The 22,260-nt window shown below is 50.5% G+C and overlaps 1 protein-coding gene across 1 annotated transcript; it reads right to left on the reverse strand.

Moving 5' to 3' along the window:
- Positions 1 to 674: 674 nt before the first annotated feature.
- Positions 675 to 6,187, reverse strand: RNF228 (ring finger protein 228). The gene has a single exon (XM_064152785.1). The coding sequence runs from the start codon at positions 6,116 to 6,118 to the stop codon at positions 5,246 to 5,248; it is 873 nt and encodes a 290-aa protein (XP_064008855.1). The 5' UTR covers positions 6,119 to 6,187; the 3' UTR covers positions 675 to 5,245.
- Between the last annotated feature and the right edge of the window lie 16,073 nt (positions 6,188 to 22,260).

The following is a 22,260-nucleotide window of genomic DNA, read 5'->3' on the forward strand; positions in this document are numbered from 1 at the left end:
ATACAGTAATCAACATAGGCTTATTCTGCTAAATAAACAGCTTAGAGGTGGGACAGTGAAATGCTGCTTGCATCTAGCACTATAGTGAGCTGAAGTCTAAGATTTAAATTCCTTGAGAAATCAGGAGGAGGTTCGGGGGATAAATAACAATAGTAACAATTTACAAAAAAAGGTAAAATCTTTTCAAGCTATTCCTCCCAAATGTCATAGCAGAGTGAGACAAATCCACCTCATGATATCAGTTTACTGCAAAAATCCCTTCCAATTCAAATTATTCTGTGATTCTATTTGTACAAGATCACAATCACCTTGATCAGAAACCTCATGGCTGGCAGGACATGTACAAACTAAACCTGAGCACAACTCAGAAGCAGAGCCACGAGGCCAGTTTCAGTAAGAGGAGACTGACACCAAATGGGGCCCAGAATTGCTCCTTCTCCATAACACAAGCAAAGGTATTTTGAGCAAAGATCAATGTCACTGAATATGTCTTTATGAATATCTGTATTCCCCAGGAAACAAAATGTGTTTTGTCAAGGCAGTAGTATCATTCCTTCCAAATATCTCAGTATCTACATGTGCCTTGATAACAGGTGCAGGAGAAGCTGCTCTCTATGAACCCCTCTCCCTTCCCAAAGGGAAGAGAAAGGGAATAAGGGAGAGAGACTGATGGGTTGGGAAAAAACCTAAAACAGCTTTAATGAAACAATAAAATCAGATACCAGTAGATACAAACCAATATTGAACCCGACTCCCTGATGGAAGTGATGTCACTGTCACCACTGATGCTGTGGGAAGCTACTGGGAAAGTTCTGGACTGGAGTCAGCAGGAGACAGGAACTGGATTCACAGACTGGATAATGGAATTGGATTCAGGAACACGGGGATTGGGATTGAAGGCAGCATGGACAGAGTACTCCTGGAAACCAGCCAAAGAAGAGGCTTGACTCCAATGATCCCTTGACTTTATACTGAATGACACCCATAGAGTGGAATCCCTTGTTGGTCAGTTCAGGTGGACCTGTCCTGTCCACCCCTCCCTGCAGGTGCCACCTCTTACTTTCTGCACTCCAGCAGGGGTCATGAGATTCAGCAGTGACCGTGGTCTGCACTCCAGCCCTTGGTAGTCACTGTAAACACCGGTGTTATTTGTGGGAAGCTCGACAGTTATTACAGCTACAAGCAGCCCCTATATCTGCAAGAACATGCTGTGAACTGAATAAAGCATCATCACTGAGACTGACCTGAAAAGCCAAATTCCTGAACAGAATTAGTTCTGATCTACCTCAAATCAAGCCAGGCAATAATAAAACTACAACATGGAAAAGGTGGAGTACACATTTCTGTCTGCAACCAGACATTCAGGGGACAGCTAAGTGACAGCTGTGACTGCAGGTTCTATCAGCACACCCAAGTGGATGTGAGCTCGACAGCATGTCCAGACAGCACTAGGTATCTGCAATATCCAAACAGCAGAAAGCTCAGAGTAATGCAGGGGCAGAATCACACCATGAGCTCCAGCTGAGCTTCAGGAGCACTCACTGCTGGTTTTGGCATGTACCCATGAGGTGGAGTCATTGCAGCAGTTGTTGGTTGGGCTCACCTAAACTGCAAGGAACTGGAGCTTTCCTGATGGAATGGAAATCATGAAATTATTGTTTGGCTTGGAAAACATCTGTAAGATCATTGAGTACAACCAATATCTACCTCTACCAAGTCTGGTGTCCCTCAACACCATGTCTATGTTTCTTTCAAATCCCTCCAGGGATGGGGATTCAATCACTTCATTGAGAAGCCTTTTTCAGTGCATGAGAACTCTTTTGGTAAAGAAGTTTCCTCTAATATTCCATCTAAAGCTCCTCCGGGGCAACTTGAGGCCATTTCCTCATGTCCTGTCACTTGTTACTCCAGAAAAGAGACCAGCAGCTATCTCACTCTAACCACCTTTCATGCAGTTGTAGAGAGCAAGGTCTCCCCTGAGCCTCATTTCCTCCAGACTGAACAACCACAGCTTCTTCAGCCACTTCTCAGACCTGTTCTCCATAGCTTTCATCAGCTTTGTTGCCCTTCTATGGACCTGCTCCAGCACTCCGTCTTTCTTGTAGTCATGGCCCCAAAACTCACTGCAGCGCTCAACATTTGGCTTCACCAGTGCTGAGTACAAATCACTTCCCTGGTCCTACTTGCCACACTATTGCTGATGCAAGCCAGGATGCTGCTGACCTTCTTGGTCACTTGTGTACACACTGGCTGAGACTCAGACGGAGATTGCTCAGCCACCCCAGGTCTTTATCTGCAGGAGTCTCCTGCCACTTTCAGAATCACAGAATCAATCAGGTTGGAAGAGACTTCCAAGCTCATCCAGTCCAACCTAACACCCAGCCCTAGCCAATCAACTAGACCATGGCACTAAGTGCCTCATCCAGTCTTGAATACCCCCAGGGATGGCAACTCCACCACCTCCCTCGGCAGCCAATTCCAATGTCAAATCACTCTCTCTTCTAATATCAAGCCTATACCTCCCCTGGCACATGGAGCTGTTATGGCCAAAGGGTAGGACCTGTCACTTGTTTAGCCTCATCTTAGGGGTCTCAGTCCACCAATCTAGCCTGTCCAGGTCTGTCTGTAGAGCCTTCCCACCCTCAAGCAGATTCCCTCACAACTTAGTGTCATCTGCAGACTAACTGAGGGTGCCCTTGTCCAGCTCACCAATACTGAAGAGAACTGGGGGCATGCAGGCTGTGTTTGCAGGGCAGCATGAGCAGGTAAATCAGGTGTTGGTGCATATGATGTACACACGTACACAGCTTGGATATTTATTTTTCTTAGAAAACATCACCACTGTTTATGTCCATTAATTTACAGAGATTTAGTCTTACTACAGCATCATTTAGAAGAATACTTCCACTTCTGTAGCACCTCCTCTTCAAGGATCTCCACCTGCTTAAAAAGATTAATAAATAAAGCCTCACGTCTCACCTGTGAGGTAGGTCAACACTATTGTCAAACTTTACATATGTATTAACTGAAGAACAGAGAGGTTAAGGCCAAAAATTTCCAATATTTGTACCTGAAGTCAACCATCTAAATTCTGATTTAGATGCTTAAAGAAAAGTCTCGTGGTTTTCTTTGGTGCAGAACATCCACAACTACTGCTGAAGTCAAGAGGGGCTAATGGTTGGGCCTGATTTTAGGAGGCACAGATACATTTTCACACTGCTACTGAGCAACTCTGAGTTTGGGAACACCAGTCTAAAGACATGAACCACAGTCAGAGTCACAGTTGAGCCCAGTCATTTATCTCCTCAGGGCCTTTATATTACGATACATGACTTTGAAAGGCTGGTGTGGATCTTTAAATAGACGTGTGTAACACAAGAATCGTACAACAGCCCGCGTCCATCGCCACGGAGTCTGTACAAACACCGCTGGGGTTGGAGAGGCTTTTTGGAAGGTGTTGGGGGTGGGGGGGGTGTTTTTCACAGATTGGTGATACTCAAGACAACGTGCAGTACACATCACTTGTGCAGCCGTAAAACATGTCACTGGTCTTCACCTGCCACCACCTTTACGTTTCCACACTGTAAATAGCTTTGCACTTGTGATAAATAGAAGTGGTCAAGTAAAGGTGTGTTAGGAGGATACTTTGTCAGGGTATCATGCAGACAGCTTGCAAAATACATATACTGAAAGATCACCTGTAAAACTCCAGAACTAAGCACAAAAAGAATTATACCTCATTCCATTACAGTACTGTGTAGAAACATGGGATAAGCAGCATTACCTTATTCCCAATAGGTTATAACAACTAATTAAGTTAAAAAAATTCAGGCACCAAATGAATTTTCCTGCAACACAGAACAGTATATAGAGTGCTCTCAGTAATATACTACAAAACCAGCTGTATGGCAACGATTTCCATTTCAATTTCTGAGCACGTCCTCGCATCTCATACACACCTTTGAGGTTCTGCCTTCACACACGAAAATGTTTTCTAGTGGCCTTTACAGAAACTCCTGACACAGAAACCCACCAAGAGGGGGAACCCACCATCTTATTATCACTCCCTCCATCAAAGGTAAATGTTTGATACACAAACCACCACATTTCACTTGTACAGCAACGCTTACAGCTCCCATTTTAATGTGGGCTCCTCTCGCTGTGTAAAAATTGAAATCAAAGGCCAGTGAAATATTATTCTGGTGGTAGTAGAGTCTCTTAGCTCTACTTTAGAGCTCAAATCATCTTCCATAAATTGCTTCAAGTGTGCAATGTAGTGTTTCAGTCTCCCACATTAAATAAGAACTAAATAATAAAGCTTATTTTAAGCAACCAACAGAGGCCAAATGGCCTCCTAATAAAATAGTAACAAAATCTTACTCAATGCATCATAAGGAAACTTTGGCTCAGTCCCTTTTAAGATAATACACTTCTGTTATAGCCTCCTCTATATGTACTTGTTAACTTCACAAACGTGAGAACGACAAAACATCATCCTGTCCTGCTCCTAACCACAGCAAAATCTCTCCGATTATCTTCCAGGTGGGGGCAACAGTACGCCAGTTTTCTTTAACCGAGATTGCGTCCTTCTGCCGCCTGGGAGCACGGAAACCAGGGCACCCTTCCACGGAGGAGGGGAAGACCACGTTCCCCAGCTCCCCAGGGAGGCCCTTCCAGACGCACTTGCAAGAGAGATGCATCCTGAGCTGCCTCCAGTGCGGCCGGCTCCCTCACCTGCTCGTCCTGCAGAGGATGCCTGCCGCCTCCAGCTGTGCCAGAGCCGCAGGGCTGTGCCAGCGCCAGTGACCCGGCTGCGGGCTGGTCTGGCTGCGGGGCTCACCGCGCCACACTGCCCGGCCTGGGGCCGGAGCCAGAGCCCTGTGGCCATAGTGAACCTGGGGCTTGGCACTGTAGTGGGCTTGGGCCCTGTCAGCCCCCGCCAGCAGACCCCATCCTGACGTGCTTCTTACATCCAGGAGAGCTACGGCCTCGCCCGTGTCCTCCCTCCGCCGCTCCCCACCTGCCTCTCGGCCGGGTCAGGTTAACACCAACCGAACGAGAGGCACCCGCGAGCAGGGGCCGCAGCCGAACCGCTCCTGGCCCGGTCTAGGACCCCGATCGCGCCCTGCCCCACACTGCGAATGGCGGGGAAGCGGACTTCAGCTCCTTTCACGGCATGCGCCTCGCTACCCGTCCCGTCCTGCCCGGCTCAGCCCCTCCGCCGCCCGGTCCCGCTCCGCCGGCGCTACGTGTCGCTCCTGCGAGCGGCCGCCGCCCGGCCCCGCGGGGTGCCGTTCGCGGTTGCCCCGCCGGTCGCCGCCTCGGGCCGGTACTTGAGCCAGCAGATGAGCCATGTAACGACGACGGAGAAGAGGGCGAGGATGCTGGCCACCGACAGGCAGATGGGCCCCACAGGCGACGGCGACGCCGAGGCGCCGGGCCCGGCGGCATCACCGCCGTACTGGTTGACGAAGATGAGGCCGGTGAAGAGCAGTACCACCATGGAGAGGAAGGAGACGACGACACACACGCAGCCAGCGCTCAGCGCCGCCCGCTTGCAGCTCTGGCAGCTCTCGTAGCCGCCGCCGCCGCCCGAGGAGCGCGGCCCAGCACGGCCGGCAGGAGCAGGGGACGGCGGGGCGAGGGCGGCTGCCGCCTCCCGGGCACGGGGCGGGCGGCGGGGCGGCAGCGGCGGCAAGGTGTCCTGGGGCAGCGGGTCGCGGGCCCGTAACTGCGGAGGGCAGGTGGCGGCCAGCTTGGTGTTGACGGGGAGGCCGTGGACGCGGTGGTCGGGCAGCGCCGTGCGGTGGCGGCAGAGCGGGCAGGCCAGCGAGCCGCCGCCCGACCGCCCGGGCCCTGGCGCTGATTCAGCGGCGGCGGCGGCTGGCTGCTGGGCGGCCCGCAGGTGCAGCTGGCTCAAGCACTCCTGGCAGAAGGTGTGCAGGCACTCCAGCAGCTTGGGCGCTCGCCGCTCCAGGTCGAAGTAGTTGTAGCAGATCTTGCACTCGTAGTCCTCATAGCTGGGCGGGGGGGCGGCAGCCGCCGCCGCCGCCTCCTTCTCATGATCCTCCTGCCGCTCGCCCTGCCCTACGCCGCCTTTCTGCGCCGGCTCGGCCATAACATCTCGCCGGAGGGAGGAACGGAGAACCGGCGAAAGGTGGAGAGTCCCGGGCCGCGCCGCGCCGCGCCTTGCAGGCGGGCGGGGAGCCGGGGGGAGCCGCGGCCCCGCCGCCTCCTGGCCGCGCCCGCGGGCTGCGGCGCGGCCCGCTGGGGAGAGAGGTGGGAAAGATGGGAGAGATGGAGGGAGGGAGGAAGGGAAGAGGGAGGGAGAGAGGGAAGATAGGGAGGACCAGCTGCCGCTCGGCGCCCCCCCGCGCTGGCGGCTGCCGGGGCCGGTGGCGACTGCCGCGGGCGGGGGGCGGGATTGGCGCCGCCCGCCCTCAAGAGCGGCCGCCGGTGCACGGTGGCGGGGAACGCGCTCCGGCCGGGCTCTAATGCCGGCTCGTCCGGCGCGGGGAGCGCTTGCGGTGCAGCCGGAATGCTGCATCCCTCCCGGCGGGCAGCCCCCGCTGATGTGGCCGCTTCTGCGGCGGCTTCTGCAGCAGCGAGCCGAGCTACCGGGAACGGGTTTTCCCCAGCAGCCATGCAGCGGGATGCGGGGTCCTGCAGCCCCCAGTGCTTGGCTCCAGTAACACTCCCAGGTAGAAAATGCAGGGTAGCATTTTAATCCTGAATGACATTTAAAGAAATCAATTAATGTAGTAGTTTATGAGGGTTCTCCAGTGTGATTATCGTCGAATCATTCAGTGCTTTGGATTGAAAAGGGCCTTTAAAGGTCATTTGTCCAAACCACCTGCAGTCAGCAAGGACACCTTCAACTAGACCATGCTGCTCTGAAATAATTTGTCTTGGAATGTTTCCAGAGATGGAGCATCTGCCACCTCTTTGGGCAACATGTGCTAGTAATGTCTTACCACCCTCAATGTTAAAATGTCTTCTATCTGATCTTAAATCTCCTCTTTTAGTTTAAAGCTGTCACCCTTTGTCCTGTCACAACAGGCCCTGCTAAAAAGTCAGTCCACATCTTTCTTAGTAGGCCTTTTTAGGTACTGAAAGGCTGCACTGAGGTCTCCCTGAAGCCTTTTCTCTTGCAGGCTGGACGACCCCAACTCTCAGCCTGGCCTGGTGGTTGATGCAATACAGCATTCAGAGCTTCCAGTGTCAGCTGCTATGGACAGAGGAGTTAAGTGCACCCTCCAGCAAGTGTGCAGAGGGCACCAAGCTGTGTGGCACAGTCGACTTACTAGAGAGCAGGGATCCATCCAGAGGGACCTGGACAGGCTGCAGAGCTGTGCCCAGACCAACCTCATGACATTCAACAAGGTCAGGTGTAAGGTGCAGCACCTGGGTGGGTGCAATCCCAAGCACAGCTCCAGGCTGGGTGGGGAATGTCTGAGAGCAGCCCTGAGGAACAGGCCCTGGGGGTCTGGGCTGGTGAAAAGCTCAACAGGAGCCTGCAGTGTGAGTGCAGCCCAGACACAACCCTGTGCTGTGTGCAGCAAGAGCAGTGTGGGCAGCAGGTCTAGGGAGGGGATTCTGCCCCTTGGCTCTGCTCTCCTCAGACCCCACCTGCAGTCCTGGGTGCAGTTCTGGAGCCCCCAGCACAAGAAGGACATGGAACTGTTGGAGCCAGTCCAGAGGAGATCACAAAGATGCTCAAGAGGGCTGCAGCAGCTCTGCTCTGAGGACAGGCTGAGAGAGTTGGGGCTTTGCAGCCTGGAGAGGAGAAGGCTTTGAGGAGACCTTGTAGTGGCTTTCCAGTATCTTAAGGGGCTACAGGAGGGCTGGGGAGGGACTACTGACAAGGTTTGTAATGACAGGACAAGGGGGAATGGGTTTAAAGTGGCAGAGGGGAGATTGAAAGTAGATGTTAGGAAAGGGTTCTTTGCAGTGAGGGTGGTGAGACACTGGCACAGGTTGCCCAGGGAAGTTGTGGAGCACAGAAGCACCCAGTGTGAGCAAAGATCACATTGGGTGCTTCTGTGCCCCACAACCTCCCTGGAGGTGTTGAAGGCCAGGTTGGATGAAGCCTTGAGTGAGAGGTGTCTGTGGCTATGGCAGGGGGTTGGAACTGGATGATCCTTGAGGTCCCTTCAACCCAAACCATTCTATGATTTCACAAGTTCAAAATCTGGTCTCTCATCGAAGAAGTCTGAAGTAACTCCTTTATCTTAGGGTTTAGCACAGGCCATAAAACGAATTGTTTATAGTACACCACATCACTCTGCCTTATTGCTAAACCTGCATGTTGTGAACATCAGCTCTGGACTGGAGAGCTCATCTTGGTCATCTTCCTTTCTCCTCTGATTTAAAATATGTTAAAATCTTTGTTCAGTCTCAGAGCAGCAGAAAGAAAATGAGAAATGGAGTAAAACATCACCTCTGTTAATAAACCCAGGTGGTTTAGAACATCAGAGCTCATCTCCCCACTCACCTGGACCACTTTGCATTGTCACTTTGTTTTCCCAGTGCTGCTCTTCATCCCTCATGAATTTGAACTGTGTACATATGTAATTCTGGGACCTTCCATTATTTTTGCACTGAATTTCATCTTATTTGCCTGGACATTAAATTCTTGTGTTTCTGGTAGCTTGTTTTGCTCGTTTGTTACCTTCTCTCCCCCTCTTTTTTTCCCTCTTGCTACTCTTTCCCGGTTAGCGTCATCTTCCTACTTAATGAGTTTGTTATTAAAATATATCTGTCAAAATATCCCAGGCACCACCCTTCCATTAATTTTATTGCCACTTTCGTAACCTTACATCTTCCACTTCATTTGCAAAGCACATGAAAGCCCTTAGATCCAAGTAAATCTGAATTAATTTTACAAGTCAAACTCTTTGAGGTCCTGTATCAAATGCTGTAGTAAGGTCCAGATGCATCGGCTGCATTCCTGGTTCAGACTGCACTGCCTCTGCCTTTTGTGTTCTGAGTTTTCTTCTCTCCTGTAGATTTGCCTTGAGGTCAGCTGAAATGCCACCTAATAACTCTGCTTTTCCCCAGTCAATACTGGGAATGCTGCTGATAACTTTGGGGTGAAAACTACACAGAATAGACATCAGGGTGACATGCTGGGGCCAGAGTGGCTGAGAGCAGCCAGGTAGTGAGGGATCTGGGGGTGCTGGTAGAGAGTAGCTGAAGATGAGGCAGCAGTGTGCCCAGGTGGGCAGCAGAGCAAATGGCATCCTGGCCTGGCTCAGGAGCAGTGTGGGCAACAGGACAAGGGAGGTTCTTGTGCCCCTGTGCTCAGCACTGCTCAGGCCACCCCTGGAGTGCTGTGTCCAGGTCTGGACTCCTCAACTCAAGAGAGATGTTGAGGTGCTGGAAGGTGCCCAGAGAAGGGCAATGAAGCTGGTGAGGGGCCTGGAGCTGAGCCCTGTGAGGAGAGGCTGAAGGAGCTGGGGGTGTGCAGCCTGCAGAAGAGGAGGCTCGGGGGACCTTATTGCTGTCTACAACTCCCTGAAGGGAGGCTTTAGCCAGGTGGGGTTGGGCTCTGCTGCCAGGCAAGCAGCAACAGAACAAGGGGACAGAGTCTCAAGTTGTGCCGGGGGAAGTCTAGGCTGGATGTTAGGAGGAAGTTGTTGTCAGAGAGAGTGATTGGCATTGGAATGGGCTGCCCAGGGAGGTGGTGAAGGCACTGTCCCTGGAGGTGTTGAAGCCAAGCCTGGATGAGGCACTTAGTGCCATGGTCTGGTTGACTGGCTAGGGCTGGGTGCTAGGTTGGACTGGCTGATCTTGGAGGTCTCTTCCAACCTGCTTGATTTGATGATTCTATGACTAGATGATCCCAGAGGTGCCTTCCACATCTCACCATGCCAGGATTCTCTGATATAATACTGTGGTTGACAGCAGAAGCTTTTGGACAATATTTTTGTACAGGTTTTACTTTTACAAGGGGCCACTTGCGTGATCTTTTAGGGTGCACTAAGAAACTAAACCTAGAGCTCATTTGGTATATGTACTTAGAAGAGAGATCTCTCTTGCTTGTCATCTTTCCACTCAACTTCATTTCTACAAGTTTCCATCTCTGGCCCCATTTCCACTCCCTTTGGAGGAGTGGCAAAAGCTGTGCATTGTTTTTCTGCCCTGTCACTGTATTGTAGGATGCTGCAATGTCATCTTCACCTTTCTTCATGCCAATGTTTTATTTCATATAATGTGTTTCTGAACAGTTTGTGATTAAAATGTTTGGGTTTTTTAACCTTTTCTGTCTTGGAGCTAATTGCATGCATGAACTCTTGTGTCCATTGCAGAAGAAAATGTTAATTTTCAGTAGTATTTGCAGTCCTTAGTAGTATTTGCAGTCATTTCAAGGAGGTGATAAAGGAGAGGGGAAAAAAGATGGCAATTATGAGAAACTGCGTATCAGTCACAGCCATATACAATCTAGGTTGTTCTCTTGATGTGTAGGACTGATGCAGAGATGCATCCAGCCCCTCTGATCAGTGTCTGGAGTGTTATGGCCCATTTGAGGCTCCCCTGTGCAAAAAAGACACTGCCACACGCTGCAGCGAGGGTCACTGAAATGGGCTGAGCATGCTTCTCAGAATGATGGCCCATCCCTGTAGGAATTCTAGGCTAGGTTAAATGGGGCTCTGAGAAACCTGATCCAGTGGCATGTGTCCCTGTCCATGGCAGGGGCTTGGAACCAGACGATCTTTAAGGTCTCTTGCCAACCTGAATTACTCTATGGTTGTATATTTGACACCTGTCTCCCTACAAAAATCTCTTTATTGTGTTGTAGCTGCTAAGTACAGCCCTAAGTCGGTTGCCTCAGGCAATGAGGAGCGTTTGAAGGAGTGTCCTCACTGACCGATCACCTCTGGGGTTTTGTCTTTTCTAGGTTAAGCTTTTAGCTTCTCTTCCTCGCTCATCATTGACCTGCAGCCCCAAGAGCAGGCACACCCTTGCTGGCATCAGTCTGATGCCAAACGGTGCAACAGGTTTATTGTCAGTAAAAAGACGAGGGCCGTGGGTATGGCTACATCATCTCTGGGGGCAACTATTGCTGATTATTTGCATCCATTTATTTTATGAGCAACCTGATTCAGTTAAAGATGTTCCTGCTGACTGCAGGGCAGTTGGACTAGGTGACCTTTAAAGGTCCCTTTCAATTCAAACCAGCTTGTGGCTCTGGCATAATCCTGTGTTTTCAGCATATGCCAAACATATGAGCTCTGGATGAGGAAAGAGGAGGAACCATTTAAGAATGTGAGGTCGTGAAACTTGTGAGGGTATGTTCATTAGTGCAGTATCCTCAAACAACCAAGGTTTAACAGCAACGAGGACAATCACAGACTCGTTACCCAGAGCAAAACCATCTCAGATGTGTCATTTAAGCTGATGTTGGATAACTGCAGTTCAGACAGAGGTAGCTTCAGCATTCTCTCTGCAGACCTATGTTTAATCCAGCTCACAGCAGTGTCGAGGTAACCCGTTGGTCTCCAGAGCCATGTGGGTCTCTGAGGCTGTGGGGTTTGGAGCTCTCTGGAGCACAGTGCTTTATTAACAGCTCCCTGGAGCAGGAATTGTGTTTTTGTGTTAGGGCAGATCTGCCTTGGGTGTTTGCAGGGATTTAATTAAGCTCACAGAAAATAGTGTTTAGATTGGTGCAGTCATTCCAGATCGGCTGCAGCTTTAGGAGCAAATGCATTTTTATTTTATCTTCTGCCAAGCAAACTGCACTTCTTCAGGCCCTTTGCTGATGATCTAGTTGGGGGGGGGGGAATCCAGGAATTGCATTGATTTAACTGGCATTTCATCAAAAAAGGCCAAGGTAAAAGGAGAGAAAGAGAGAAAACCTCACAGAAATCTTCTGATTTGGTCAGCACCGTGTTTTCTGCACATCACAGTGACAATGAAGATGGAATTCTGCCCTGGCTGCTGATTCAGGTGGCAGCGTGGGGCTGGCAGAGCCTGCCTGGGCTTGCTTGGTGCAGTACACTGCTGCAACAGCCTGGGCCAGGAGACAGATCTCTGCGGAGCAAGGCGTTCCGGGATCTGGGACTGCTGCATCTCGTGTGGCACCTTGGGGCTTAAAACAAGCTGTTTTGGCTGTGCTGGCCACATTAAAGCAGCTTTGTGGGGAAACAGAGCCCGAATTAATAATGACTAATAATGGTGTTTAGAGTAATTAGCAGCATGGCTGTTTGCTCCTGGGTAGTTACTTTCTGCTACCCCTACTGTCCTTGCATTGTATTGAGAAATGAGAATTATTCCTTTAATCACTTTAGAAGATTATTTAGTGCTTTGGGAGCCCAGTACACATTTCACTTACTGCTTTTATTACAGCACAGCATTAGGAACATGGAGTTAAAATGGGGATGGTTGTCTCTGAAGTAAAATCCTGATTCAGTGGGAGCTGGTGATTGTTTTTCCATCACCTTCAGAGGGGACAAGTTAATTTCCTTGGCAGTAATAGGGACATATATTTTTAAGACAGTTGCTCAGACTATAATATTATGTGTAAGTGATTAAGTCCATTTTTTTTCAGGATAAGGAACAGATGAAGGATTTGGGGTTTTTTTGCATTCATACTACTGATGTGAACCTAAAACCTGATCTGTTGCTGAAACCTGCAGAACTGTCTCTGTCAACCCCTCTGGGCTTGATGTTGATTTCATTTACTGTTGAAGATTTATTTCAGCTTTGTGCTCAATAAACGCCTCAGCAGTGTAGAAGAAACTTCATAATCTTCCCCTGAGCTCTGGTGACTTGTAAGGGGACATGAGAATTGAGTTTGCCCCAGAGTGGCAACTCCCTGCTCTCCCCACCTCTTGGAAGCCTCTAGTTGTATCTGTGCAGCCCTAGCAAAGCAAGCCAAGTGTTAAGGGTAAATTAGGAACAATTAGACCTCTGCAGTCACTTAAAACCTGCCTGAACAGGATTCTGAGCAACCTACTCTGGCTGACCCTGCAGGGGACTGGGGCTAGATGGTCTCCACAGGTCCCAGGCTCTGCAGTTCTGTGATAAGCCAAATGAAGTAACATCCCTTTGCTGCTGTATGCATTGCATGCTGAGCATGATGTGCACTTGTGGCGCCTCTTCTCTAGGAAAGAAGGTGTTCAGGGAAGAGCAAGAGGAACCTGGTATTGGTAACATCTTTGTGAAGTGAACTCAGCAGAGCAGAGCTCTACAACCTCTGGCAGAGGCAGCTGAGAGGGGATACAATAGCGGTCAAACTGACTTTGGCAAAGAAGCCAAGCGACTTGGACACAAGGGGCATAGCTGCAGCGTTACAGGGGGATGGAGACTGCCAAAAGCGATGCTGCCAGCTTTGGAACTGGCCCCACCAAGGGCGACTGTAACCGTAGGAGGAAAGGCATATCTGATTTGTTCCTTGGCATGCTCCTGCTGTGGACTCTGTTTTGCTGGCCCACTTATTTTCATCATATTGAAAGGAAAATTAGAAGCTTGTTTCTGATGGGATCACAGGCTTACAGGATGTCAGGGGTTGGAAGGGACCCAAGGAGATCATCCAGTCCAACCCCCTGCCAGAGCAGGACTACACAATCTAGCACAGATCACAGAGGAATACATCTGGACAGGCCTTGAAAGTCTCTAGAGAAGGAGACTCCACAACCTCTCTGGGGAACCTGTTCCAGTGCTCTGGGACCCTTACAGGAAAGAAGTTCCCCTTTGTGTTGAGCTGGAACCTCCTGTGCTGCAGCTTACACCCATTGCTCCTTGTCCTGTCCCAGGGAGCAGTGAGCAGAGCCTGTCCCCCCTCCTCCTGACCCCCAACACTCAGATATTTATAGACATTTATTAAATCCCCTCTCAGTGCAGACTAAGCAGCCCCAGGGCCCTCAGTCTCTCCTCACAAAACATGCCCTCCAGTTCCCTCATCATCCTCACAGCCCTCTCCAGCAGGTCCCTGTCCCTCTTCAACTGGGGAGCCCAAAACTGAACACAGTATTCAAGATGAGGTCTCAGCAGGGCAGAGCAGAGGGGAAGGAGAACCTCCCTTGATCTGCTGGACACACTCTTCCTAATACACCCCAGGATGCCATTGGCCTTCTTGGCCACAAGGGCACATTGCTGTGCCATGGGGAACTTTGCTATCCAGAAGCATTCCCAGGTCCCTCTCCACAGGGCTGCTCTCCAGCAGTCACCTCCCAGCCTGTGCTGGTGCAGTTTATTATTCCTCCCCAGGTGCAGGGTGAGTAAATACTAAGTATTCTGGAACAAACCAACCAAACAACTGGGGTGTCTTTAGTTTGAGGGTGAGAACTCAGGAGGTTGCATTTGTAGAGAAAACTCCCTAATTAGCTAAACTCAGGGTTCTGGCTGAGTGAAGAAAGAGATTCCTTCTTCCTCATTTGAAATCTAAATTAATTAGAGGATATAGTTCCTGAGGTTTATGAGAAAGAAGAATTGAAACTGGATTACACTGCTGGTTTGGTTTGTTTTGTTTGCAGTTGTTTTCTCCACAAAAATCTGGACTCGTTCTGTACTCCCACTGGTAAATGCCAGGTTGGAAGAGTTCCAGTGGCTTTTTCCAGTGGAAATTTTCTAAGGGCCACTTCAGGTTTCTGGAAATACTTTGCCCTCCAGAAACTCATCCTATAAACCCAGAGAATTATTTTAGATCAATAGTTTTATATTATTTATTTTGATAGACTTGTCTCTGAAGCTCCAAATAAGATTTCAGAAGCTCCTCTGAAATTCCTGTGGGAATTATCCTAGTAGCATGGACATGGAGTCGTAGTTGTGGTTTGGGTTTGTAGATTCAAGCTTTGAATTTGTAGATGCAAGAAAGTATCTGAGGAATGCAGCTTCTCTCAACTCTTGCACGGCTGGAGATCTCATCACTGCTAAGAATGGGAGTTAAAATGTGATTTTATCATCAACTAGTGTCAGGAAAGGTGCTGACCATGGTGGATGTTCAACAATCATAGACAAAATATCTGTGTAGTTTGGAGACTGCTGGAATGAGTCCAGTCAAGGCTACAAAGATGATGAGGGGACAGAAGCATCTCTCCAACGAGGAAACACTCAGAGACATGGGGTTGTATAGCCTGGAAATGAGACAGCTGAGGGGAGATCTTCTCAAGGCTTATCAATACCTAAAGGGCAGGGGGCAGACAGTGGGGGCAGACCCTGTTCAGTGGTGCCCAGCAACAGGACAAGGGGCAACAGGTGAAAGAGGAACCCAGGAAATTCCATCTGAACACGAGGAAAAAAAGTCCTCTCCACTAGCATGCTGGAGCCTTGGACCAGCCTGGCCAGAAATGTTGTGGAGTCTTCTTCTCTTTCTGGGAGGTAGTCCCAACCTGCCTGGACATTGCAGTCCTGGGCCACCTGGTCTGGGTCATCCTGCTTTAGTGTGGGGATTGGACTAGATGATCTCCAGAGGTTCCTTTCAACCCCATCTGCCATTATAGAATCATATCATAGAATTATAGACTCAACGAGCTTGGAAGAGACCTCCAAGCTCATCCAGTCCAACCTAGCACCCAGTCCTAGCCAAGCAACCAGACCATGGCACTAAGTGCCCCAGCCAGACTTAACTTCAACACCTCCAGGTACAGTGACTCCACCACCTCCCTGGGCAGCCCATTCCAATGCCAATCTCTCTCTCTGACAACAACTTCCTCCTCACATCCAGCCTAGACCTCCTCTGCCACAACTTCAGACTGTGTCCCCTCTTCTGTTGCTGCTTGCCTGGCAGAAGAGCCCAACCCCACCTGGCTACAGCCTCCCTTCAGGGAGTTGTAGACAGCAATGAGCTCTGCCCTGAGCCTCCTCTGCTGCAGGCTGCACACCCCCAGCTGCCTGAACCTCTCCTCACAGGGCTGTGCTCCAGGCCCCTCACCAGCTTCCTTGCCCTTCTCTGGGCACCTTCCAGCACCTCAACATCTCTCTGGAGTTGAGGAGTCCAGACCTGGATGCAGCACTCCAGGTGTGGCCTGAGCAGCTATTATGTTTCAAAATAGGGCATATTCCTCAAATGGGCACAAGTAAACAGAGGTAGGGGATGGGAGTGGATATCTTCTCTAAAATAGTCAGTGGGTGTCCCAAATCCTGTTGACTGGCACAATGTCCATGGAAGGTCCACAGGCAAGGCTGTAGCACTAGAAATGCTGCTGTTGCAATCACTCTGCCAGTCAGAGAAGGCAGCAGCCCCTGTCAGCTATCATTGGTTGCTCTTGGATGACAGCTGAGACATAACAAGTTGATGCAGAGGAAACAGTTTTGCCAAAATAGTTTAAAATAAGGATTATTAAAGTAGTCATACAGATAATTGATAGAGTTTGCAGTAAAGAGAGATGACAAAGTATGGCTCTGCTTTTCTCCTGCGAAACAGTACTGCAAATGCCTGCCATTTGGTGATATTTAAACACATTTCAACAGCAAAATGTTTGCTCTGAGAGCGGGGTGTAGTAGAAAATCACTCCTGCTGTGTGTTGTTAGAGGTGAGGAGTCAATTATGGCTCCATTCTCAAGAGGGAAGAGAGAGATGCCCAGGGAAGCCATCTCCTCACTCTGACTTCAGTGATGTCTCCACATAGGGGTTTGTCAATGCAGGGCAACCCTATATTCCTGTTTAACTCATGGAGACAGTTTGTACACCGAGGGTGATTAAACACTGTCCCAGGTTGCCCAAATAGGCAATAGATGCCACACTCCTGGAAGCATTGCAGGTCAGGTCATTCAGGGCTTTTGTGGTGGTTTGGGAGTTACCCTCCCCTCCCCCTGCCCAGAGTTATGATCTCACCCAGACTAGACTCAGCCAGCTGGAAGTGAAGGAATGAAGCTTTATATTCACAGCCTAGCACAGTGTACAAGCAGGTATTGACAATCTATTGTGATGGTTTGGGAGTCACCTGCCCCCCACTCTTGTGAACTCACCCAGACTAGACTCAGCCAGCTGGAAGTGAAGGAATGAAGCTTTATATTCACAGCCTAGCACAGTGTACAAGCAGGTATTGACAATCTGTTGTGATGGTTTGGGAGTTACCTGCACCCCCACTCTTATGAACTCACCCAGACTAGACTCAACAAGTTAAGAATGAAGCTTTATAGATACAGTTTAGCACAAGATACAAGCAGATAGTTACAGTATTTACAGCTGTAGACAAAAATAGACAAGGTAAAAGGTAATACAGAAACACAGCAGCCCTCCCAGAAAACAGAGACTCCAGGAGGGGCTCCCAACCACCCTTCCACCCTTCTACCTTACTCCAGAGTATACCTTATGTTCAAGGTGAGCTGCGAGAATCAGCAAGGGGGTTAGAAGAATTGGTTGGGTTATGCAGCAAAGGCACAGGGAGAAAAGCACAGGCATCAGCTCCAACAGATAGACTCTCACATGCACTCTCTCACACTGTCATATCTATGTTTGTGTCCTTGTTTTTATCGGTCTCAGCCAGCCTATAAATGCAGCAGACATCACCATTGTTTCCTTTTCACAGCTTCTCATCTCGTTGCTCTCATTGAATTATTCCAATTTGCCTCAAACTATCACAGCTTTGAGCAACCTGCTCTAGTTGAAGATGTTCTGCTCTCTTAGAATCATAGAATCAAGCAGGTTGGAAGAGACCTCCAAGCTCAGCCAGTCCAACCTATCCGCCAGCCCTATCCAGTCAATTACACCATGGCACTAAGTGCCCCAGCCAGGCTTTGCTTCAGCACCTCCAGGGACAGCAACTCCACCACCTCCCTGGGCAGCCCATTCCAATGCCAATCACTCTCTCTGACAACAACTTCCTCCTAACATCCAGCCTGGACCTCCCCCAGCACAACTTCAGACTGTGTCCCCTTGTTCTGTTGCTGCTTGCCTGGCAGCAGAGCCCAACCCCACCTGGCTACAACCTCCCTGCAGGGAGTTGCAGACAGCAATGAGCTCTGCCCTGAGCCTCCTCTTCTGCAGGCTGCACACCCCCAGCTCCCTCAGCCTCTCCTCACAGGGCTCTGCTCCAGGCCCCTCCCCAGCCTTGCTGCCCTTCTCTGGGCACCTTCCAGCACCTCAACATCTCTCTTGAATTGAGGAGCCCAGACCTGGACACAGCACTCCAGGGGTGGCCTGAGCAGTGCTGAGCACAGGAGCAGAATAACCTCCCTTGTCCTGCTGCCCACACTGCTCCTGAGCCAGCCCAGGATGCCATTGGCTCTCTCTTCAGAGGAGTTGGCCTAGATGACTCCAAAGGTCCTTTCCAACCACAACAGGTCTGTGACTCTGTGGTTACATTTTTAAGAGGTTGCAAACTTCTTCAGAAAGCAGAGCCAGGACAACTTGAGCCTCTGAAAATATGCTGGTCACATCTTCAAGAAACTGTAATCTCTGTGTCTCTTATCCATATACAAGGCCAGCAGGAGCTTTGCTTCATCAGAAGCTGCACATGAATTGCTCCTGAGTGGCTACTCATCAGGGCAAATCCCTGGGACCTCTCTTTCTTGTTTCTTTTCTTGCCCTGGACAGCTTTTTTTCTAGCTCCCAGTCTCCAAGTGGATGACTTGAATTATTTCTAATGAGTCAAGGCAAACGATTTTAGACCTTCTAATGATTGTTGCTACCTACTGTATGTGGTGGAGGGCCACACAGGCCCAAATAGGCTTACATATGCCTGTGCTTGCCTGGCCATGCCTTCCACCCAGCCATGTGTTCTGCCCAAACCAGAGGCAAACACTGAACGGACACAAGGGGCACAGTAGCCCTGGTGCCACAGACTCTGGCCTGCCCAAGGCTATAGGATGTGGCTGCAAACAGGCTGCACAAGCCCACGGCTTAGCGTGTGCCCACCCATGCTCTCCCCATATCTGGGGGTACAGACGTGTGCACCCTTCCTGATGTGGTGTGTTTGGGCTGGCTGCCAGCAGCCTGTTGGACAATACTGTGGCCCAAGGACCATCCATCCCGGCCCACATCCCATAAACAGGGCGATCCAGGCACACGAGGGGCTCTTGCCGCCTCCTCCGCTGCCCTCTCCCTGCCTGCTGCCTGGGGCCACTACCTCTGCTCGCTGCCCGCGGCCCTTTGCTCCAGGGCACTCTGCGCTGAGCCCGCGGGCGATGGCAGGAGGCGCTCCCGGCCGCCGCCGCTCCAGCTCGCCGCAGCAGCCCCATCGTGCCCTGGCACCTGCTCGGGCAGCCTGCCCCAGCTCCAACTCAGCTATCAGCTCCAACTCAGCTATCAGCTCCAACTCAGCTATCAGCTCCACGGGAAGCAACCGCCTGGCGTTCGCTGTGTGTGTTTTGGGGAGCACAGATGCTGAGACTGCCAATCAGTGACCATTGGAGCTCTCTTCATCCGAGTTGCTAAGGAATTTCATTGACTTTACCATGGCACTTTATGCCACAAGACTCTGGCCAGGACATTTCTAAACCTCTACCCAGTTGCTTCATTGGGCTGTAAGCAGACATTCTGTAAAACAGTTTCACCAACCCTGTACAAAGAGTTTGTGTGGGTTGGCTGTACAGAAGTCGGGGGGAAATCACAGTATCACAGTGTCACAGTATCATCAGGGTTGGAAGAGACCTCACAGATCATCAAGTCCAACCCTTTACCACAGAGCTCAAGGCCAGACCATGGCACCAAGTGCCACGTCCAGTCCTGCCTTGAACAGCCCCAAGGACGGCGACTCCACCACCTCCCCGGGCAGCCCATTCCAGTGTCCAATGACTCTCTCAGGGAAGAACTTTCTCCTCACCTCCAGCCTAAATCTCCCCTGGCACAAGCCTGAGGCTGTGTCCTCTTGTTCTGGTGCTGGCCACCTGAGGGAAGAGAGCAACCTCCTCCTGGCCACAACCACCCCTCAGGTAGTTGTAGACAGCAATGAGGTCTGCCCTGAGCCTCCTCTTCTCCAGGCTAACCAACCCCAGCTCCCTCAGCCTCTCCTCGTAGGGCTGTGCTCAAGGCCTCTCCCCAGCCTCGTTGCCCTTCTCTGGACACGCTCAAGCATCTCAATGTCCCTCCTAAACTGGGGGGCCCAGAACTGAACACAGCACTCAAGGTGTGGTCTAACCAGTGCAGAGTACAGGGGCAGAATGACCTCCCTGCTCCTGCTGGCCACACAAATTCTCTTTGTATATATTAATAAATTGTTTAGTAACCTTCAAATCAGCCTCATCCCTCACCCCAAACATAGCCTCAAACCCCTCTATAGCACTGTACCATAGAATTCATCCATGTACCCCCTTTTTGGTCTGCTGCCAGTCAACCAGCGTTAAAGCACTGCCATATGGGTGTGGGATTCTTTGTCACCCTTAAAATAGGATCAATGACATTAAGGTTCGTCATGTAAATAGTAGAAATAAAGCAAAAAGACTTAAAAGCTATTTCTGGGCTGAGGATGACATCTGTAAGGTGGGTGGTAGTGGAATGAGAAGTAGAGAATTTCAGAGCTCTCCACAGCTGAATGAATTGCTTGAGCATCTATTTTTCAGTAGGTTAAGAAGCATTAATTCCCCAAAAGTCATGCATACGCTCTATGGACTAAGGATAAATCTGTGAACTGGCTGCACTGACCTGAGCCCACTTCACTGCTGCTTTTCCAGTCTCTCCCTTCTCTCTCTGGGCTTCTCTTTAGCAGACTTTTTGTTGAAACCTCTATTAAGAGAGCCAATGGCTGACTCAGGAGCAGTGTGGCCAGCGGGACAAGGGAGGTTCTTCTGCCCCTGTGCTCAGCACTGCTTAGGCCACCCCTTGAGTGCTGTGTCCAGTTCTGGGCCCCTCAATTTAAGAGAGATGTTGAGGTGCTGGAAGGTGTCCAGGGAAGGGCAAGGAAGCTGGGGAGGGGCCTGGAGCACAAACCCTACAAGGAAAGGCTGAGGGAGCTGGGGGTGTTTAGCCTAGAGAAGAGGAGGCTCAAGGGTTACCTCATTGCTGTCTACAACTACCTGAAGGGGCATTGTAGCCAGGTGGGCAGTGGCCTCTTCTGCCAGGTAACCAGCAATAGAACAAGGGGACACTTAGTGCCATGGTCTAGTTGACTGGATAGGGCTGGGGGATAGGTTGGACTGGATGAGCTTGGAGGTCTCTCCCAACCTGGTTGATTGTATGATTCTATGATTATTTGAGAAACCATCAGCTGATGAGTTAGCAGCTCACAGCAAAATGTTGCTCTTAGAATCATAGAATCATAGAATCAACCAGGTTGGAAGAAACCTCCAAGATCATCCAGTCCAACCTATCATAGAATCATAGGATGGTTTAGGTTGGAAGAGACCTCAGAGCTCATCCAGTTCCAACCCTCCCACCATAGGCAGGGACACCTCCCACTAGAACAGGTTGCTCAAGGCCTCATCCAACCTGGCCTTGAACACCTCCAGGGAGGGAGCAGCCACAGCCTCCCTGGACAACTCTTCTCAGGCTGCTCTGTGCTAGCTGAGCCTCTGCAGAGACTGAACAACCCTAATGGCCAGGATAACCTGCACTGGCAGTGCCCAGCTCCCTACCACAAATAAACAGAGAGGAAAGAGAAATACCCTCAGTCTGTTGCATTCCTGATGAGCATTTGCCAGCAGTGACTCACACTGGCATAGCACAGTGATAAGCACTGAGCAAACAGCAAGCTGCAGCTTCAGGAACGATGGCAGGAGGTTTCATGCATATGAAGTGTCACTGAGAAGCTGTCAAGAGGCAAGATGGAGAAGTACCATTCATTCACCTTCTGCTTCAAACAGGGTAAAGAACCTTGGGAAAAGAAAAAAAAAAGAGTGGATGTGGTGCTTGAGGCTGTGGCCTGGTGATGAAGGGTGCTGGAATGAAGGTTGGGCTGGATGATGCTGGTGGTCCTTTCCAACCATAGAGGTTGTGCTGAGGGATTTGGTTTAGTCAGGGACTTGTCAGTGTGAAACTAATGTCTTAGCATCAACAAGTTTGCAGATGACACCAAGCTAGGAGCAGCTGTGGAGCTGTTGGAAGGTAGGAGAGCCCTGCAGAGGGACCTGGCCAGGCTGGATGGGTGGGCAGAGGCCAATGGGATGAGACTGAACAAGGCCACCTGCAGGGTTCTGCACTTTGGCCACAACAACCCCAAGCAGCACTACAGGCTGGGGCAAGAGTGGCTGAGAGCAGCCAGGCAGAGAGGGAGCTGGGGGTGCTGGGAGAGAGGAGCTGAAGATGAGGCAGCAGTGTGCCCAGGTGGGCAGCAGAGCCAATGGCATCCTGGGCTGGCTCAGGAGCAGTGTGGGCAGCAGGACAAGGGAGATTCTTCTGCCCCTGTGCTCAGCACTGCTCAGGCCACCCCTTGAGTGCTG

Source organism: Pogoniulus pusillus, chromosome 13 (assembly GCF_015220805.1).
Source record: "Pogoniulus pusillus isolate bPogPus1 chromosome 13, bPogPus1.pri, whole genome shotgun sequence".
NCBI classification, from domain to species: domain Eukaryota; kingdom Metazoa; phylum Chordata; class Aves; order Piciformes; family Lybiidae; genus Pogoniulus; species Pogoniulus pusillus.

Excerpts from the sequence above, each read along its gene's own strand:
- RNF228 (XM_064152785.1), bottom strand. The coding sequence starts at position 6,118 with ATGGCCGAGCCGGCGCAGAAAGGCGGCGTAGGGCAGGGCGAGCGGCAG.